The sequence below is a fragment of the Palaemon carinicauda genome, chromosome 30 (genome assembly GCF_036898095.1).
Source record: "Palaemon carinicauda isolate YSFRI2023 chromosome 30, ASM3689809v2, whole genome shotgun sequence".
In the NCBI taxonomy this organism is placed as follows: Eukaryota; Metazoa; Arthropoda; class Malacostraca; order Decapoda; family Palaemonidae; genus Palaemon; species Palaemon carinicauda.
This window is the reverse complement of record NC_090754.1, coordinates 17118919-17141110: the sequence shown is the minus strand read 5'-3', so window position 1 is coordinate 17141110 and position 22192 is coordinate 17118919. Positions and strand designations below refer to the sequence as shown.

At 41.6% G+C, this 22192-nt stretch overlaps 1 protein-coding gene across 1 annotated transcript in view; it reads right to left on the bottom strand.

Moving 5' to 3' along the window:
* Positions 1 to 22192, bottom strand: part of LOC137623408 (uncharacterized) — an 83873-nt gene that overhangs the window by 51783 nt on the left and 9898 nt on the right. The window contains exons 2-3 of the mRNA XM_068354241.1: positions 3846 to 3956; positions 1485 to 1584 (exon numbers count right to left, since the gene is read on the bottom strand). Coding sequence (XP_068210342.1) covers positions 1485 to 1580 — 96 coding nt within the window. The 5' untranslated portion in view covers positions 1581 to 1584; positions 3846 to 3956. The remainder of the gene's footprint in view (positions 1 to 1484; positions 1585 to 3845; positions 3957 to 22192) is intronic.

The window sequence follows — 22192 nt, the reverse complement described above, 5'->3', positions numbered from 1 at the left end:
ATTAACTCATGGATGTGTCTTTGCTATCTGTTTCTTTTCTGCCAAGTAAACTGGAAGCCCCACCTGGAGTACTTGAGATGCTCTATTGCAAAGCAAGGGGTCATTCCAATTATGGTTCAATTAAGAAGCCAGTCTCCTATCCTTTCTGTCTGGATGAACTCCAGTAGAAATTGTACCATAGCCAGACAGTCGTCACAGTAGTTGAATAGTCGAGACTTGCATTGTGCATAATATTGAAATTTGGTGAGCTCTGATTGGAGTGTTACAAGAGCATCACACATTTCAATAATTTCATCCTGGACATCTCTTCAATTTTCCAGAGCTATTTGGCAGTCAATTGCTTTCTCTGACTGCCTGAGTTCTGTTCTATTTGGAAAGCCATTCCACAAAGAAATGCCTGCCACTAGCCAAAACATGATTGCACAACTAGGCCTAGTTTGTGGGCCCTTACTCCACGGTTGTAAGATAACCCCTTCAGAATGGCTGTGGTTATAGAAACATAAATGCCATCAAAATCCTCGATCCTGAATATTGCATACGGCTTCCCCAGCAGCATCAATTACTGTAGTTGCTTGCAGTGTGAAAACCTCCGATCTTTAAGACAGTATCTTAAAATACTTTTCATTCACCTCTGTATCTTTTGCCTTCACAGAGATTGCAAAATCCAATGTGATATCACTATCCTTCTGACCAAGGCTTGCCATCACGAACTGCCCATATTTTATGAGTATAGAGTGATTATAAATCATATAATAATCCCCTTTTAATGGACTGTCTATAGTAATACCACTATTTAAAATCACAGACTATAAGGATATTGCAAAGGGTCTATCCTATAAACCATCAAATTAAACCTTATCTATAGAGGTATTGAAGGAAATCCCTTACTTGGTCTCTTACAAGAGGTAGCTACTGGAATAGAACCAGCCCACCCCCTGGAATTAGAGACTGAATTTCAGCACTGGAATAGTTCTGCACCCCAGAGTTGGAATACCGATACTCCTTTGGTCCAAACATTATCAGGTAGTTGATAAGACCAACACGCCTCCAACGATTGGTTTAAAAAAAAAAAACTACAATACCAGATATGGTGTACCCTGCAAACAATCTAAACAATGACAGAAAGTTGGAGACAGCCAATATAAATATGGAGACGGTTGAAGCAATAAGAAGTTATAATTCAAGAGCCCTCTTGCCGTCAAAAGGCTTCAAAGCGAAAATGATATTCCATGTTGAAGCCCAATGAAATCAAAAGACATTCTCTCTACAAGGAGAGGAGAGGAGTAGAGTACAAGTGTATTCTGCTCTGCAGTTGAAATCAAAGTGGATGCAGTGACCTGTAGGGTGGGCGGAGTTTAAACATCACCCCCCAAGAATTACATTTTAATTCTAATACCATTCCACAGCTTTGCTGAAATCACATTCCCATTAGGGGACGATGGGTTATTTCTGTGCAATAGACAACTGTCACTCTATATACATACCCGATGTGGGGGCTTAATATCTACTGGGTGGAGCTGGGTGGCAGGTACAAAGACTACGTCGATTCGACGTCGATAAGTACTGCTAGACGCTGCCATTTTTCTGTCAAGAGAAAACAAAGGGGACCATTAAAAAAAAAAAAAGAGAGAGAGAGAGAGAGAGAGAGAGAGAGAGAGAGAGAGAGAGAGAGAGAGAGAGAGAGAGAGAGAGAGAGAGAGAATATAAGGGCTATGAACAAACTGTGTGAAAACTATATCCTATAACATATTCGTGCTGACGTAATATTCATTATTTAGATATTTTGATTAAATTGAGAAATTATCCAAATGATATTCCTTATTATTCATATGTGTGCATTTTTTGATACGGTGGAGGGACCTTAAGATTGGCTGATCACAACCGAGGGAAAAAAAGAGGGGGCAGTATTGGTCGACTGATAAAATTATCCCAAATTTGATAAAAATAAATATGCTTTGATGAAGCATATGATATCCTGTGACTAGAGCATAGGATAATGCAATTCAGGGATTTCAAGTTTGACACAAGTCCAGATTGACTACAGACCGTTTCTCAGTCCTTATCTCGGTCTTCTAATTGATGACTACCTGTATATTTACGGTTTAAAAAGTCAAGGTACAGCTTGTTCTATAGTTATATTTTCTTATACCCAGAACATGATTATGAACACTGAGATGTTGAAACATCTCAGTGTAAGATTGTTGGAAGTCGATTCACCGGTCCTTATCAAACCGAGGTTCCTTTCCAACCACTCAGTATTAGGTACTAAAAATGATATGTAGGTACTCAAAATAATAATATACTGTACCAGTGTTTTATTCCAAATTTTGTTAGGTTTTTTTTTACGTTTCTCCATTATAACTAAAAACAAAGCCAATTATATTTGTGGGTAATTCTATACAACAGCTCTGTCAATATTAATTTTGATTTTCTTTTTCTGATGAATTACTTAGTGCTTTATCTAAGCAATGGGAAACAGGTTTTTAGGTGGGGAATGAAATAAAGAATTCATTTTAACATACAACTAATAGTACTTGTAAAATCAACAATAAACAAGGCCACCAGCTAACCTAATCAAATTACCTAACCTATACTCAATTTTTTTTTAATGAGACGCATTTGCAGACTCGCAGGGGTGCCCTTTTAGTTCGGAAAAGTTTCTTGCTATCTGATTGTTTAGAATAATCTTTTCCAACCAATCAGTAATCAGGAAACTTCCAAGCTAAAAGGGCACCCCTGTGAGCCGGTGCAAATCTGCCTCACTAAAAAAAACTGACTTTAGTACCCATATCCTTACCTAGCAGGGGGGAGGGGCTATGAACCTCCCTGCAACCCCCCTACACAGCCATATTAAATATAAGAAAGCCTAAAACCCTTTGTGTACCTACTTGGATTAGAGGGTAAAGGTGAGCTGCACCTTTCAGACTCAATACTGAATGCACAATAACCTCACGAATGAATGAGCACCAATCATTTACAGTTTCCGGAAATTCTTAATTCATTTTCAACAAATTTTTAACTAAATTTAACACCAATATAATTATTATACGAGTAACAAATTAGATTCTATATCTGAATGCGACTTTTCAAACCAAGTTCCCTTAAAAATTGATACGTAAAAACTACACCTTATTTTCTTTCTTCCTTTTTTCAATACAACATGCATTCTGTCACACCAAAATCCTTTTTTGTTAATATAAAGTCTGTACTTACAACCAGAGATGGGGCAAATAGTGCCCTTTTTACTTTTAGTAACACCGTAATCTTGGCAATACTTTATCATTCTTTAGTTGTTACCACAATAACACAAAACGAAACCTTTATAATTCAAATAATTGAGACAAGAACTTGGGAGAAAATCTACAGAAATTTATGTCAAAGTAGATGGGTGAATGAAAAACCGCAACTCTATGGCTCTCAAAAGCTTGAAAAATTAGGTGGAAATTGGTGAAAAGGGTTCAGTTCCCTAGTAAAACTGTCACCTGATTGGGTATTCAAGTCACGTGGTTCTAGTTTTGTTAAAATGCTAGTCCCAAGTAAAATGTGGATAATCATCATTGGTTAAAAACTTATACGTTTGGCTGACATCTTGCTACGTAAAATTCAGTCAGTGATGTAATAATGACATAACCTATGTTTTTAACGTACAAATGAGAGCTCTGTCTGAAGAAGAATTAGAGTTATGAGGACTTTTTTTTACGTGGTTCGAATTTAATTTTGATTTGTAAACCACTTCCAGACCTAGTGCCACTTACCCCTTTTTAGTGAAAATACATACTAATGGAGCTATTATAAAGAATTACCCATTTGTGAAACTTTGACTAAAATCTCACTTAAAAACTTACAGGGCGTAGGACAAGCTGATAGACAATGCAGAAGTGAGGCACAAAAGGTATGCTTGGTATCCTGCTGCTTTCTTTTATGAGCCTTCCGCACACAAAATAGTCAAGTGATGCCTGAAAGTAAATATAGTGTATGAAAACCTAATAAAATAAGATAAGGCAAAGTCACATTTGAACATCTTTGAAATTCACCTTTTTGCAGTTACTGTATTACAAAATCAAGATAATTTATGCATGGTGTATGAAACAACTATTATAGAAAATATTTGGCAAGGAGAAACTTTTTCTAGCCAGATTCATTTTATACCTAACCACATTCTTTCACTTTTCTGCCAAGTCTTAAAATTATCATTCAATATAGAGAACTTTAGTCTTTAGTATAAAAAATAAGATATATTTCTATCAAGATATTACAGTATTGTTATAATTAGTTTCCTTATTTATTATGACGTGCTTAAAGTTATAATCTTGGAGTACTCCAAGGGAATCTGTTGTCAATTATGTTGATGATCCTTCTCAAGGATTTTTTAATGCATAAAACAGTTGGAAATGGTGGGGAAGGATTGAACTGGATAGGTGATAGGAATTTAGCAGACCTAGAGTTTGCTGAGGATGCTGTCCTTGTTAGCAGACCACCATAAGGTTTGCAATGTTTGTTTACCAGAATGAATGAAATAACACAAGGTTGGGCTGAAGATAAATAGAAGAAAGACAGAGATGATGAGAAAGGAGTATGCAATGGAAGATGAAATAACATTGGAAAGAGAAAGAATTAATGAACTAGAATCAATTTAGTATTTAGGAACTATGATCTCCAATACAGGGTCTTTAAAATTAGTTTAGTGAAAGATTGAAAAAGGCAAATCAGACAATGGCTAAGTTGAGTAAAATTTGACAATCAAATCTCTAGAAATTACATAAAAACCAGACTATATATCAGTTTAGTGTGATCGGTGTTGCTCTATGGACATGAGTAATAGTATGACAATGAAACGATCTCCAATAGATTTAAATGTAACTATAAGAGATTACTCCACAAAATATTAGTTCACCAAATGTTCAGTTGGGCTCCATAAGGCACTAGAAGAGTTGGCAGACCCAGGCCTACATGGCTGAGAACTATGAAGCACGAAGTAGATGATGAATGGAGAAGTATTGAATTAATAACACCGTGATCTTTGCAGTAATTTATTATTCCCTTTTACTCCCAGAGAAATAAACCGAAGTTTTCCAGAATTCTAACTCCTGGCGCGATTCATCCATAAATGACAAATTCGGAGATAATTTGTATTTTTCCTAACCATACAAACCTTAGCTATTTACATTGGGTTTACTTTCGGCGTAGCTGAAATTGACGAGCCATTAGATTTTAACGAGGGTTTACTACCCCGCGCTAGTTAGCAGGGGTAGGAGGAGGGGTAGCTTGCCCCCCCCCCCCCCCCACACACACACACACCGGTGAAATGTCTTGCTTCACTTAGAGGTAGGACTTGACTTGGGGGACAGGGCTGGCAGGCAAATATGTGTAAATAGCTAAGGTTTGTATGGTTAGGAAAAATACAAATTATCTCCGAATTTGTCATTTGTTCCATAACCGAAATACAAACCACGCTATTTACATTGGGTGACTTACCCCTTAGGAAGGGTGGAAAGTCCCCAGCCATACTGGCTTTGGCTTACCCGGGGACTCAGAATCCGAGTGAGTCGCACTCAAGAAAAGGAGTGCCTGCACCTCACAAGTTCCTTGCTCAGCAAGGAAACGTGTGGCCTACATAAGCTTGTGTGTGAAGGAAGAAAGTGTGACCCGTCCTAGGCAGTTGACCTGGAGTTCTAGAAAGAACCCTGGGTTAGGACGTTCCCAATACCACCTCGTCAGGGTATGGGGGACGCGACAGTATTGTCTCAATACTTGGAACACAAGGAAGCATGGTTTACCTGCAGAGGTTTGAGGTCAGCTATGCAGAGACCAGGATGCTGCTTCCCCAGTAGGGGGGACGATGAAGAAAGAAGTAAGGGCCAGACATACTTCTTCCGTTCATGCAGTCTAAAACCTGGTAACAATGCCCTCAACCTTCTGCTACCTGTCCAAAAAGGAGCCTGAGGTTAGACCAGCTGTTGTGTAGCCACCACAGAGCGATAGAAACGTATCGATACTCCTGTGGGTCACGTCCTGCGAAGGTCATTAAATGCTTCCAGACTCCAGCTTGTAGCACCTGCGTCACAGAGTAGTTCTTCTTGAAGGCGAGGGACGTTGCGATGTATCCGACATCGTGCTGAAGGGCGACGTGACGGGGAGGGTCTGGATTCAGGTCGAGATGAATGCCCTTGAGTCCGAGCTGAAAAGGTATAATGGTGACTCTCCCGTGTCCTTCCTGTGCTCCCAAACCGGGCTTGCATGTGAGGACAAACTGCAGCTGTTCTCAAAGATAACCCCTCAGTTCCTTTACTGGCAAGAAGGAGAAGGTCTGGGTCATCTGATACAGAACGGAGACTCGAAATCTCGAAGGAGTCAAACCGAAAGTCCGGGACTCCAAGATTCTGAGTCTAGAAAACAACTCAGGAGCGAACCTGAATGTTACCTCCCCCCGTTCTCTTGAAAGGGCGGAGTCGTATGAGACCATGAAGATTGCTTACACACTGGCCGAGGCCGGAGCGAGCAGGGGCACCGTCCTCCAAGACAGACGACTATCAGAGGCCTGACATAATGGTTCGTAAGATCATCTCCTAAGGGACTTGAGAGTCCGAACCATGCTCCATAGAGGTGGTCTCACTCCGACTGGGGGCAGGTATGATCGTAGCTTCGCATGAGCAAAGAAAGATCCAGCAGGAAGGAAAAACCCTATTCTTTCAGCCTGAAAGCCTGGGAAAGGCTAAGCGAAAGGCTTCACTGCCGAGAGCGGAAATGAGTTTCCTCCCGCCGATAAGCAATAATTCCGTTATTGTTGGAGTAGAGGCCTCAAGGGAGAGGTACCTCTCCCACGACACCAACCACAGAAGACTCTGCACTTCGCCTGGTACACCTGAGGATGACTATTGCAGGTGACGCGACTTAAGCCCCGCGCCTGTTGCGGGTTGTCTCTTCGTGAAGAGGCGGCGTAGTGTCTCCAGGCGTGAAGCCGAAGCGATGCTACTGCTTGTGAAAGATGTTGTAGTGTGGTTGTTTGAGTAGGCTGTGTCGTGGAAGAAGCTCTCCCGGGAGTTCCTTCAGGGGATGCAGAAGATCCGGAAACCATACTGCGTATAGTTGCAGCGGAGCTCTCAGGGCCATCGAAAGGTTGACAGACAACCTGGTCTCGTTGAGACCCCTCCTCAACAGACAACAATGTTGGAAAGCCGTAGGCGTCGATGCTGTCCCACCGTCACCGGAAACCGGAAAGCATCTTGCCAAAGAGTCTTGGGGTCTGAGACTGGGGGGAAGTACAGCGGAAGCTTGAAGTTCCAGGCTGTCGTGATCAGGACCCCCAGGCCAGGACTTGCTGGTTACTAGAGGCCAAAGACCCCCAGGTGCTCTCTATCTGTGAGGCTCTGCTCAGATTGTCGAAGAAAACATTCCTCTGCCCGGAATGTGCGAGCCGATCGCGGCATCGAGTGGACTTCGGATCATCTCAGTATCCCTACTGCAAGATGCGAAAGTATGAAACTGTACCTCCCTGCTGGTTGGAATACGCCAGTACGATGGAGCCGTCGCGCACGGAGCGACTTGGCAGGATCTGTAGGATCTGAAGAAGGGCCAGACTACAGCCTCTTAGACTACCTGAATGATGAGGAGGCACCCTTCAGGTCCTGACCATAGGTCTGGACCGGAACATGCGCCCCCTCCCCCCCTTTTCTTTGACGAGTCCGAGAACAGCATCAAATGCGGGGAAAGGACGAGAATAGGCCTATCCACTCCCATGCAAGAGGTTCCTTAGGTCAACACCCATTGCAGGTCTAATCGTTCCGCTGGTCCCATAGGGGCCAGAAAGTCCGGTTAATCGTTGCTTTGATTCCACCGGAACTTGGGCCGCCTAACAGGGAACTTATCCTAAGGCGCCTGTTCAGGACGTAGACGGGTCAATGAGAAAAAGAGACCCAGGAAATGTTCCAAGATAGGGCTGAAAGCTCTCCTTGACTGAGAAAAGGTTCTGCGACTCTCCTCAGACCAAAAACATATACAAAGGTTAAATTACATAAATAAACTCCAAAACAAAAAGATTTCAAGAAAAAATGAAAAGCAAATCAATTATACGAAAGCCCAAACTCAAAAACAAAACGGAGTACATCACCAAATAACCGTCCAAAACAGAGTAAGTTTCGAGAGAATTTCCAATAGTTCCAGACAGCAATGGCGGCAGAGAAGATCTGAAGGGTTTGGTATAGTTCGACCTGTCTACCGCGAGGGCGCTAGTGTACACCTGGCATATCTGCGATAGCAGCGAGATTTTGAATTTTCTGCCGGGCGTCTAGGGACTTTAGCCATTCTTATATAACCAGCGGGTATGTTTTATGCTTAAATTAAAAATGCCATGTAATCTGGAAAATTTGAAAAATGTTATTTTCATTAGTAAAATAAATTTTTGAATATACTTACCCGATAATCATGTAGCTGTCAACTCCGTTGCCCGACAGAATTCTACGGGAGGGATACGCCAGCTATCACTATACTAGAAGGGGGTGTACTCACAAGCGCCACCTGTGGCCAGGTACTACAGTACTTCTTGTTGACGCCACCTCACTTTTTCCTCGGTCCACTGGTTCTCTATGGGGAGGAAGGGTGGGTCAATTAAATCATGATTATCGGGTAAGTATATTCAAAAATTTATTTTACTAATGAAAATAACATTTTTCAATATTAAACTTACCCGATAATCATGTAGCTGATTCACACCCAGGGGGGTGGGTGAAAAAAACCAGTGTACAAGACTAAAGGATAGCTAAGTATCCCGTATTTCATATAATCAGTTATCCACAATAACAATGAAATAATAAGTACCTGGTAAGGAAGTCGACTTGAACCGTTACTCTGCCTTTAATAAGATCGTCTTCCTTACTGAGCGCAGCGTTCCTCTTGGAAGGCTGAATCAACTCAAAGGTGCTAAAGTATACAGGGCTGCAACCCATACTAAAGGACCTCATCACAACCTTTAACCTCGGCGCTTCTCAAGAAAGAATTGACCACCCGCCAAATCAACAAGGATGTGGAAGGCTTCTTAGCCGACCGTACAACCCATAAAAAGTATTCAAGAGAAAGGTTAAAAGGTTATGGGATTATGGGAATGTAGTGGCTGAGCCCTCGCCTACTACTGCATTCGTTGCTACGAATGGTCCCAGGGTGTAGCAGTACTCGTAAAGAGACTGGACATCTTTGAGATAGAATGATGCGAACACTGACTTGCTTCTCCAATAGGTTGCATCCATAACACTCTGCAGAGAATGGCTCTGTTTGAAGGCCACTGAAGTAGCCACAGCTCCCACTTCATGTGTCCTTACCTTCAGCAAAGCAAGGTCTTCTTCCTTCAGATGAGAATGTGTTTCTCTAATCAGAAGCCTGAATAGTAAGAAACTGAGTTCTTAGAACTTGGAAAAGAAGGTTTCTTGATAGCACACTATAAGGCTTCTGATTGTCCTTGTAAAGGTTAAGACCTTTTTAGATAGTACCTAAGAGCTCTAACTGGGCAAAGTACTCTCTCCAGTTCATTCCCCACCAAGTTGGACAGGCTTGGGATCTCGAACGACTTAGGCCAAGGACGTGAAGGAAGCTCGTTTAGCAAAAACCGAGCTGCAAGGAACATGTAGCCGTTTCAGATGTGAAAACAATGATCCTGCTGAAGGCGTGGATCTCACTTACTCTTTTAGCTGTTGTCAAGCACACGAGGAAAAGAGTTTTTAATGTGAGGTCCTAAAAAGAGGCTGATTGGAGAGGTTCAAATCTTGATGACATAAGGAACCTTAGGACCACGTCTAGATTCCAGCCTGGAGTGGACAACCGACGTTCCTTTGAGGTCTCAAAAGACCTAGGGAGGTCCTGTAGATCTTTGTTGGAGGAAAGATCCAAGCCTCTGTGGCGGAAAACCGCTGCCAACATACTTCTGTAACCCTTGATCGTAGGAGCTGAAAGGGATCTTACTTTCCTTAGATATAACAGGAAGTCAGCAATCTGGGTTACAGTGGTACTGGTTGAGGAAACTGCATTGGTCTTGTACCAGCTACGGAAGACTTCCCCTTGAGACTGATAGATTCTGAGAGTGGATGTTCTCCTTGCTTTGGCAATCGCTCTGGCTGCCTCCTTCGAAAAGCCCCTAGCTCTTGAGAGTCTTTCGAAAGTCTGAAGGCAGTCAGACGAAGAGCGTGGAGGTTCGGGTGTACCTTCTTTACGTGAGGTAGACGTAGAAGGTTCACTCCTAGAGGAAGAGTCCTGGGAATGTCGACCAGCCATTGCAGTACCTCTAAGAACCATTCTCTCGCGGGCAGAGCGGAGCCAACCAACGTCAGCCGTGTCCCTTTGCGAGAGGAGAACTTCTGAAGTACCCTGTTGACAATCTTGAACGGCGGGAATGCATACAGGTCGAGATGGAACCAATCCAGCAGAAAAGCATCCACGTGAACTGCTGCTGGGTCTGGAAACGGAGAACAATACAATAGGAGTCTCTAGGTTATCGAGGTAGCGAACAGATCTATGGTTGGCTGACCCCACAGGGCCCAAAGTCTGCTGCAAACATTCTTGTGAAGGGTCCACTCTGTGGGGATGACCTGACCCTTCCGGCTGAGGTGATCTGCCATGACATTCATACCGCCCTGAATGAACCTCGTTACCAGCGTGAGCTTTCGATCTTTAGACCAGATGAGGAGGTCCCTTGCGATCTAGAACAACTTCACGAAAGAGTCCCTCCCTGCTTGAAGGTATAAGCCAGGGCTGTGGTGTTGTCAGAGTCCACCTCCACCACTTTGTTAAGCTGGAGGGACTTGAAGTTTATCAAGGCCAGAAGAACCGCCAACAACTCCTGCAATTGATGTGAAGTGTCCTTTGCTCCTGATTCCATGTTCTCGATCATTCCTGTCCGTCCAAAGTCGCACCCCAGCCCGTGTCTGATGTGTCCGAGAGGAGACGGCGGTCGGGTTTCTGAACAGCCAAAGGTAGACTTCCTTGAGAAGAAAGCTGTTCTTACACCACGCGAGAGAAGACCTCCTCTCTTCGGAAACAGGAACTGAGACCGTCTCTAGCGTCATGTCCTTTATCCAGTGAGCAGCTAGATGATACTGAAGGGGGGGAGGTGGATTCTCCCTAACACGATGAACAGGGCCAGCGATGAAAGTGTCCCTGTTAGACTCATCCACTACCTGACTGAGCATCGGTTCCTTCTCAGCATGCTCTGGATGCATTCTAGGGCTTGGAAGATCCTTGGGGCCGACGGAAAAGCCCGAAAAGCTCGACTCTGAAGATCCATACCCAGGGAGACAATGGTCTGGGATGGGATGAGCTGAGACTCCTCAAAATTGACCAGGAGGCCCAGTTCCTTGGTCAGATCCATAGTCCATCTGAGAATCTCCAGACAGCGACGACTTGTGGGAGCTCTTAAAAGCCAGTCGTCTGACGGAGCCGGACACAAGATCATGGTACTGCTGCACAGTCTGTGAACTGTCAACCATGGGGAAGCGAGGAAGTACAGTGACAACCCGAAGCTGTCTAGACTGTCTGGGTCGTACAGTCAACTCCTTATCGGGTTGCTGAGGTTGCCGCACTGCGTCACAACAAGTCACTTCTGCTGGTTGTTGAACGTCTTCCCAGTGACACACTGACTCCGTAAACAAAAAATCCTTTAACAAGGACTAAGCTTGGACTGTATGTCTTGCAACACAGCTCAAGGTCTATGGGAGCAGGTGTGGTAACAGACGGGGTTAGTGACTGAAGTGGAACCATTACCTTCCCTGGAAGCATGTTATGCTTAAATAAAAGTCCATAGGAGGCTACGCAGCTAAAGGCTCCTCTCCAAATGACAGAGTCCTCAAGGGAATATCAGAAGGAGGGAGAAAAGCACTTTCTCATCTACAGGGACCATATCCGAGAAAAGTTAAGTTCTCTCAGTGAGGGTTTCAATGGTGCAAAAGCAGCAGACTAGAAGGCAACATATGAAACTGCTTGACAGTCTAGTGAGTTGGCAACAACCAAAGATGTATGACTGAGAAGCATACGGTAAGGTATGCAGAGCATGTTGTATGCAGAGCATGCTGTATGCAGAGCATGCTGTATGTAGAGCATGTTGTATGCAGAGCATGCTGTATGCAGAGCATGTTGTATGCAGAGCATGCTGAATGCAGAGCATGCTGTATGCAGAGCATGTTGTATGCAGAGCATGCTGTATGTAGAGCATGTTGTATGCAGAGCATGCTGAATGCAGAGCATGCTGTATGCAGAGCATGCTGTATGCAGAGCATGCTGTATGCAGAGCATGCTGTATGCAGAGCATGCTGTATGCAGAGCATGCTGTATGCAGAGCATGCTGTATGTAGAGCATGCTGTAAGGTAAGCAGAGCGTGTTGCATGGCGTTTTAACATTTCTCAGAAATTCCATGACCAGTGCTAGAGTGCTTCATGAATGCTTGCATGGGGTTTTAATATCAACATAATATTTACCTTACATTCATAACTCATGATTCATTTTTGTTTTGAAGATATTTTTGCCATATTTTGCGATATTGTTAAAAATATATTGCAAGGAATACATATATATTTTTATATAAGTAAGACAAATAACCTCCATTATCATAATGTTTGTGTAGGCATACATGTATATGATTACAAATGCAAGTTATGAAAGAAATGAGGTGTTATTATTGTCATTTGTTATTTCTCAAGTTGAGGAGAAAGTGGCAGATGCATGCGTTGAGGTGGCTGACTCATAGCATGAGGTTGCTGCCTCAAGAGTTGCGCTTGCTGTAAGGGTTGCGGATGCGCAGTAGCAGGTTCCTGAGGAACGAGTTAAGGTTCCTGAGGTGTGAGCTGCGAGAGTTGAGATAGCGGCTGCGCAGAACGCAGTTCTTGTCTCGCGAGTTGAGGTTCCTGAGGAGCTAGCCTAAGCTGCAGCGAGTGCTGAGGTGGCTGCCTCATTGATGGAAGAGGTTGTCGTACCTCAAGAGATTGTTGCCTCGCTGGTGGAACCGCAAGCGGAAGCGGAGGAAGTAAGGCATAAGACTCCTGCTCCCATTGCTGAGGTTGCCTTAAGGAAGGCTAAGGTTGCTGCACAACGCTGGTAACTGGCAACTCAGAACGCGGTAAGGTAGCCTGAGGAACCTCAACTTCGTACGCCTGGCAGACTGGACTGCGGTGAGGCGGAGCTCTCGCAGGAGGAGGCGGAGGTTGCTGCACACCGCTGGTAACTGGCAACTCCGAACGCGGTAAGGTAGCCTGAGGAACCTCAACTTCGTACGCCTGGCAGACTGGACTGCGGAGAGGCGGAGCGTTCGCAGGAGGAGGTGTAACCTTCTCAGCCTGAAACTCACGCATTAAGACCCCAAGCTGCGACTGCATGGACTGCAGCAAAGTCGTCTTGGGATCAACAGACGATAAGGTCTGTTGTGGCATCGCCTTACCTCTCTTAGGAGGTGTGCAGTCACCTGAGACTGAGGAGAGTCAGAGCTAACCCAATGACTGCATCCGGGTTGTTGAACTCTAACTTCGTACGTCTGGCATAGGTCTGGACTTTACGTTTAAGAGGTCTTGAGACCTGAGACCAGCGTTTTCTCCCCGAAATTTCTTCTGCAGACGAGCAAAATAAGGGCTCAATCGTCTGCGGGTGGGAGTGACGGTCTCTTAAGACACGCCCGCAACCACCGAGGATACTTCTGTGCGCCGATCAAGGCCTGCCGAACCCTTTTGCCCTTCGACATTGCTTCTCCCCTGGGCTTGGGAGCTTGCAAGAGGTCCCGGACTGGGAGGACGACTGGCACGCACAGAAGTACCCTCACGCACAACACTGACACACTTTGCGCTAATCACTTATCACTTTTGATTTTCTGTTTGCACTTATTTCACTGAACTCGAAACTTTAAGTGGTTTGTACCTGAAACACGCAATTCTATCCTTTCTCAAAAGTTAGTAATTGCGAAAACAGAATTACAATGTAACAGAAAAATCTAATGAAAGATAAATAATTCAGTGGCTGGAAAGAGACTAAACACTAGATCAAATAAACTACGTTTAAAATCTCTCACCGCATAAAGCTTGAGAACAAGAAAAACTCTAGAAACGTTTACCTTCTTCCCCTAAAGAGACTAGGGAGAAGAGCAAAAACGATAACAACGTTACTCGCTTGAACGAAACGTTTATCCTCCTCTTTCTCCCTCCGTCTCTATCTATATCTCTCTCTCTCTCTCTCTCTCTCTCTTGACTTAGAACCTGAGAGAAGAGCCCAATCATATATATCGTTAAAACATATTATTGTTAAAGGAAAATATTTCCCAAAATGAAAAGTTCCTTTGTAGAATTAAAACCATTAAGTTAAGAAAGAATGAACAAAACGCTAGACACGGTTACTCTTACTGCAACGTGACACCGTGAAATCCTCTCTCTATCGTAACGATAGAGCGCAAGTTGAACGTTCTGAAACGTCAACAACTGCAGAGACAAAACAAAACGTTAGTTCAACTTTGAAAACAGTACGAGACTATCAAAGAAAATCTTTCAAAAACATTAAAATAGCATAATATGTTAACAGGTAAAACCGAAATGACGGGCTCAATGTTAATTAACTTCGGTACAAGAAAAGACCGCCTACCATTAGGAAAGGTCGAATATATAAAAATTAATTTTAATAATTTTATAATAAAAGGAAGTTAATCGAAGAGGCCTATAAAAGGCGGAGAGATATAAAATAAATCTATAACTTTTGTTAAGCAAAATTAAGAAAGAGAGTCTATACTCTCTTAGACACCAACACTTCCGTCTAAGGGAAGGGTCGGCCATTTAAAGGTGAAAGAGAGTTCATACTCTCTTCGTCATCATAATTAAATTAATTCCAAAAGCTAACTAAGCTAATATAGAAGTTTCTAGTATAGCGAATAGCTGCAAATTTTAGAGAAATACTTCACCAAACCGTGAACAATACTCCAAAATCATAAGCGTATCCAAGAACGTCTTGCCGGAAGCACGACAGAGGAAAAAGTGAGGTGGCGTCAACAACAAGTACTGTAGTACCTGGCCACAGGTGGCGCTTGTGAGTACACCCCCTTCTAGTATAGTGATAGCTGGCGTATCCCTCCCGTAGAATTCTGTCGGGCAACGGAGTTGACAGCTACATGATTATCGGGTAAGTTTAATATTGAAAAAAAACCAGTGATAGGATGTTTATTTTTTCCATTTCGGGGACAAAGGTTGGGCGGAGCTGGCTGATACACAGTTGCCTCACTGTGCGTGATAGTTGCCCAGGAAACCAAGGATTCCCTGTTGCGTAAGCATTCGAGAGCAATACTTGGTAACTCTTGACGCCTTGCCAGCACCCACGCTTCCAGAACTCACTCTTTTGGAACATTCTGGAAGTAGCTAAGTCTCTTATATAAGGCGACCCCAGGGTTGCATAGAGAGAGAGAGATTTCTAGCCTTAAGACAGCCATCTTCCCCTTTCTCTCGCTATCGCATGCAACTCAGTGTATTGTTTCAAGTGTTCAGTGACATATCGAAGATTTAGTGTGACGAGTCTTTGTAATCCTACTGTGCTTATAAAAATTCTCTTAAGAGTTGATGTAAACAGCCCTGTAGGAAGGTGATAGGTTCTAGTATTTTATCTGGTTATCTATTTCCACCGAGTGTCAAAACTTGAATATATTCTGATTTAATTTCAAGTGAACCAAGTGATTGTATAATTTTCATAAGTGTTATTTCTTTTCCTTAGTCAAAGGTTTATTCAAATATAATAGTTCAAAACGGAAACACCATTTACTCAATTTGCCTATCAACTGTCGCTGTATCACCAAGAAGTCATGAGAAAAGAAGTGTACTACTGTATTTGTTACAAAACGGATTAGCCGAACAAAGTTCAACCCCTAACAATTCTCCATACTTGCTCGTGATGAACAGGACAAATCTTTTAGGATGTGTACGGGCTACCAAAAGTTAAACTATCAGCGTGGCCGATAATTATCAGTTGCCGCTCATCGACCAACTACTCGACAATATCGGACAAGCGAGGTTCGTCTCCAAAATAGACCTGTTATAAGGTTAACAAATTCCTTTGGACGACAATGCAAAATTGTTATCAGCTTTTAAAACCGCGTTTGGGTTATATCAATACACCATCAGGCCCTTTGGTTTAATGAACGCCCGCGCTACTTTTCAAAGTGTGATGGATAACCTTCTAAGATCGATAGGAGTTGGCGTATATGTCAACAATGCTGTGGTATATTCATCGACCTGGGAAGAACATCTCTGAATCCTGAAGAAGGTATTTCAAAAGCTGCGAGGAGCACATACCTGACAATTAACCTGGAGAAGAGCGAATTTGGAAAGGCAACAGTTTGGTACTTGGGATTTGAAGTAGGACGAGGACTAATCGCCCCAGTAGCCGCTGAGGTCAATGGAATAAGGAAAGCATCAACCACCCCACACCACAAGGAAGCAATTACAACAATTTTTTAGGGATTGCAGGCTTCTACCAACGTTTTTGCCCGAACATTTTGGCTGTAGTCACTCCCTTGACAGATTTGACAAGCTCCAAGAAAAAACTTGTATGGACAAACGAGTGCCAGGAACCCTTCAATAGGATGAACGCCACATTAACTTTGAAACCGATACTGTGAACACCAATTTCAACAAGAAATCCCTTATCCAAGTGAATGTGTCGGATAACGGGACTTGAGCCGTTTTGTTGCAAGAGGACAAGGAAGGAACACTTCCCTGTTTGTTACATGTCATCGAAGCTGAAGAAACATCAGCGAGCCTACTCGACAGTTGAAAAGGAACTAGCGTTAATCACAGTGATAAACAAGTTCTTTTTAACTTTAGTGAATAAGATGAAAATTAATAATCAAAGTTCAACTAAGTGGTCCTTATACTGTTTGCAACCCTATTTTATTAATATACTGTAGACCACATAACAGGTAAAGATGACGTGGTTACAGATTATTCATCTCAGGCTGAATGGATGGACTTAGGCCCGGAACAAATAATGTCTTTTGGGGGGAGCTACCTTACGAAGCTGGTCTAGTGTAAACACAGTAGTTTATTAACAATTTCGTTTATATTTTGTTTGTGCATTGAAGACAGGTTAGCCAGTTCTCAAAATGAGTTCTTCTCATGCAGATTAAAGTTTATTATGTAAATTACATAAGACTTTCATAGTTAATTTCATTCTATTCTTTATTCGAGTTAGTGTATGTACATTTACATTATTTTTTAAGAAGAAACTTTCATTTCACAAAGTTTTGTTAAAAGCCTTCTAGATTCAAGTTTAATACGTAAATCATGTAAGACTTTCGTCGCCAATTTCATTGTATTCTTTATTCAAGTTAGTCCTGTATATGTAAATTTACGTTATTTTTAACCCTTTTACCCCCCAAGGACGTACTGGTACGTTTCACAAAACTCATCCCTTTACTGTACCCCCATGGACGTACCGGTACGTCCTTGCAAAAGAACTGCTATTTACATTTTTTTTCATAATTTTGATAATTTTTTGAGAAACTTCAGGCATTTTCCAAGAGAATGAGACCAACCTGACCTCTCTATGATGAAAATTAAGGCTGTTAGAGCAATTTAAAAAAAAAAAAATATACTGCAAAATGTGCTTGAAAAAAAAACAACCCCTGGGGGTTAAGGGCTGGAAAGTTCCAAATAGCCTGGGGGTCAAAGGGTTAAGAAGTAATTTCTTTACTTCACATATTTTCCTTGCGAAGTCTTACATGACCCGCACATTTTCACCCGTAAAATATGATTTTATCATATATCTCGTGTATCATGCGAGTAGATTTTTCAGAAACTAAATTAAAACAAACATTTTTATATATACTCCATTTCTTTATTCCATCTACTTCAATGGGTCAGAACATTAGAAAATAACGTTAAAAGTATCGTTATATTCACTGCGTAAACGCATAGAGCCAAAATAACTGAAGAAAAAAAAATTTTTTATGAACACTAGAACCATATAGCAGGTATTTTCTTTGCATATCAATATATAGTAAACAAAGTAGCATAAGCTTGACATTTTACATTATACCCTTATTCACTTTTGAGAAAAGATAAAAAAATAGGATGCCAAATATAAACTAACATGCTGTAAATGAAGGCGAGCAAACAAAAAATATTCATAGCCGCTATTCTCTTTGGAATCTGAGAAAGCTGTGTCCAAAACTGGAGGAAACAGAAGAGAAATTTAGTGGAACCTCTGAATTTGCAAATCATGCAATAAAATGTAAATGCTGAATTTTTAAGATAAATTTACAGTACCTGAACCAGGGAATATAGTTTTATTATAACGAGATATGCATTTTGTGAAGATTTATAATCAAGCACCAGAGCTAAAAAAAACAAAAAATTATCGTACATCGGCAACAGAATAAAACTCTGGTTAACTCAGCAGTAAATAAAATAGGAGAGCAGTATTTCAAATTAAACTATTGAAACTAGTATGCTATTTGGAAAACGATAGATCAAGTAACTTCTTTTAGTAAATATGAAATATTCTTCGGTAGTTTGCTTTAATCAGCTGATTCGGAAAGCGTACTGGAGTGCCGATTAACTTTCAAACGTAAACAATGGAAAAGATTATAATTCGCATGGTTTTATTTATAAATACGATATTAAAGTATGAATATTACATGTATTACTATTGAATACGATCAAGTATAACAAGCAGTTTTTATCAAAATCCGGTTTATTTAAAATATAACTGTATGTCTTTTACCCCAGTAAATGGATATAAAGTTTAAACGACGACGTAGCTTAGTCCAACAGTGCATAAGCTAATTTTATATCTCATGTATGATGCGACCCCCTTAAATTTAGCTTCAAATTAGTCTTCAAAAGTCGCATGTTACGCAAGTATTTACGGTAGTATGCTTAGAGACTGGAGAGAAAGATTGATGAACAGTTAAGATTTAGAAAAGGTAAAAGTTGCACCGACCAAATTTTCATTTTCAGACATATACAGTAATGCATAGAATATAGAAATCCCCGTAGATGTCATTTGTGGACAATGAAAAAGCCTTTGATAGAGTGCACCGGCCAATTTTGTGGAGTCCTGAGTTGTTATGGCTTCCTCTTAAAAATGTAAATTTGATTTTAATCAAGTCTGTCCATTAGCATAGCAAGTGCAAAGTTAATGTCACTGGAGTATTATCAAATGAATTTCCAGTGAACAGTGGAGTACTCCAAGGGATGTGTTGTCACCTACGGTGTTTATCCTCCTCATTGATTTTGCAATGCATAGAAGTCAAGAGATGATAGAGAGGGATTAGATTGGATTGGTGATAGGAATTTAGCAGACCTAGAGTATGCTAATGATGCTGTCCTTGTTAGCAGAAATCCATAGGGTTTTCAATTCTTGCTTAACAGAATGCATGAAATATCACACGAGGTGGGGTTGCGGATAAATAGAAGAGATAAGAGATGATGAGAACAGATTATATAATGGAAAATGAAATACCACTCGAAGGAGAAATGATTAATGAGGTAGACTCATTTAAGTATCTAGGAACTATGATCTCCAAAACAGTCTTTAGAATTAGTTTACTGAAAGATTGAAAAAAGCTAATCAGACAATGGCTAGGTTAAGTAAAATTTGGAAATCAAATCGCCTGAAATTACATATAAAAATCATACTATATACAGTATCAGTTTAGTGAGATTGGTGTTACTAAATGGACATGAATCATGGTATGACAATAAAACAATTTCCAATAGATTTAGATTTGAAAACAAAGCCATAAGAAGGATATTGGGAGTTAAATGGCAGAACAGGATTAAAAACGATACTATAAGAGATCACTCGGGTGCCATATGTGAACACGATGATGATGAGGGGTAGATGGAGATGGTTTGGGAACGCCCTTCGCACTCCTCCAGTGTTTAGTTCACCGAACGTTCAGCTAGGCTCCACAAGGCACTAGAAGAGTTAGAAGACCCAGGCCTACATGGCTGAGAACTATATAACGCAAAAGACATGATGATGCATTGAGAAATATTGAATTAAAAGCTCAACATAAACAAAACTGCCGAAATCTAACCGAGGCCCCTTGACATCAATAGGCGGAGATGATGATATAAATATATGGTAAAGTTTTACTGTATTTCAGATTCTCATTTCGCACAGAAAATATGTTTTCCCGTAGGAAATGACGTGATTTGACCGAACTTGACCTTCATTTCAACTGCAAACAAACAGAACAACCGATTCGACTAACTATTAAGTAGCCAAACTGGTTGCTGTTATTACGGATGATATGAAGGTGAAAACCGGTTAAATCACGTTATTTTCTACAGGAAAACATATATTTTCTGTTAAAATGTTTAAATATGTCTTTTGTTATAAATATATTGTTAAAATGATTAAATATAATGAATTGTTCAAATTCTGTGTCACTTTACTCACGTATGTACTGCTAACGCTAACATTAGCAACTTTACCAATGTTACACAGCGTTACAAACGTTACGATGTCATTGCTAATGTTAGCAATGCTACGGTAATATTAGCATGTACTTTAAAGCAATTTTCCATATACCCTTTACAATTTACATAAAAATGTACAAAAAGGGTGCAGAACCTAACAAACCCACCAAACTTAAACTAAAAGTTCATAACATCAGCAACACTATATATATTGGTTCTTGTTCCGCCACTGGCTCACTTAAGCTCGCAGGAAAATAGAACATCAAGCTCATATGTACTGGCAAGCGGTTATGTTGAGCTGCGCACTCTAACATTAGCAATGTTACTCTAACATTAGCAACGCTGAATATAATGGTTCTTCTTCTGCCACTGGCTCGCTTACGCTCGCAGAAAAATAAAACATCAAGCTCGTATGCACTGGCAAGCGGTATGATGAGCTGCGCACTTACTTTTATGACCTCGACGACGATACTTGTGGGTCACCGGGTGTTGTGACAGCGAGTCTGTGATGTCTTAACCCTTTTACCCCCAAAGGACGTACTGGTACGTTTCACAAAACTCATCCCTTTACCCCCATGGACGTACCGGTACGCCCTTGTAATTTTTTTTTTTGAAAAATTCAGGCATTTTCCAAGAGAATGAGACCAACCTGACCTCTCTATGACAAAAATTAAGGCTGTTAGAGCAATTTAAAAAAAAAATATACTGCAAAATGTGCTGGGGAAAAAATAACCCCTTGGGGGTTAAGGGTTGGAAATTTCCAAAGAGCCTGGGGGTAAAAGGGTTAACTTGTTTGTCTTAGTTTAGTACTGCACTTGAACACTGTAAACATTGAGCTATTACATTTAGAGATGTAAGAAAATTATCAACATTGGAATTCACCGAAATACTTTCAAATATGAATTACAGCAGTCATTACATGTTGAATGGAGAGTTACTTGAGGAGGTGGATCAGTTTAAGTACTTGGGGTCTGTTATTGCAGCAAATAGTGGAGTGGAAGCAGATGTACGTCAAAGAGTGAATGAAGGTTGCAAAGTGTTGGGGGCAGTTAAGGGAGTAGTAAAAAAATAGAGGATTGGGCATGAATGTAAAGAGAGTTCTATATGAGAAAGTGATTGTACCAACTGTGATGTATGGATCGGAGTTGTGGGGAATGAAAGTGATGGAGAGACAGAAATTGAATGTGTTTGAGATGAAGTGTCTGAGGAGTATGGCTGGTGTATCTCGAGTAGATAGGGTTAGGAACGAAGTGGTGAGGGTGAGAACGGGTGTAAGAAATGAGTTAGCGGCTAGAGTGGATATGAATGTGTTGAGGTGGTTTGGCCATGTTGAGAGAATGGAAAATGGCTGTCTGCTAAAGAAGGTGATGAATGCAAGAGTTGATGGGAGAAGTACAAGAGGAAGGCCAAGGTTTGGGTGGATGGATGGTGTGAAGAAAGCTCTGGGTGATAGGAGGATAGATGTGAGAGGCAAGAGAGCGTGCTAGAAATAGGAATGAATGGCGAGCGATTGTGACGCAGTTCCGGTAGGCAATGCTGCTTCCTCCGGTGCCTTAGATGACCGCGGAGGTAGCAGCAGTAGGGGACTCAGCAGTATGAAGCTTCATCTGTGGTGGAAATGTGAGAGGTTGGGCTGTGGCACCCTAGCAGTACCAGCTGAACTCGGCTGAGTCCCTGGTTAGGCTGGAGGAACGTAGAGAGTAGAGGTCCCCTTTTTGTTTTGTTTCTTGTTGTTGTCGGCTACCCCCCAAAATTGGGGGAAGTGCCTTTG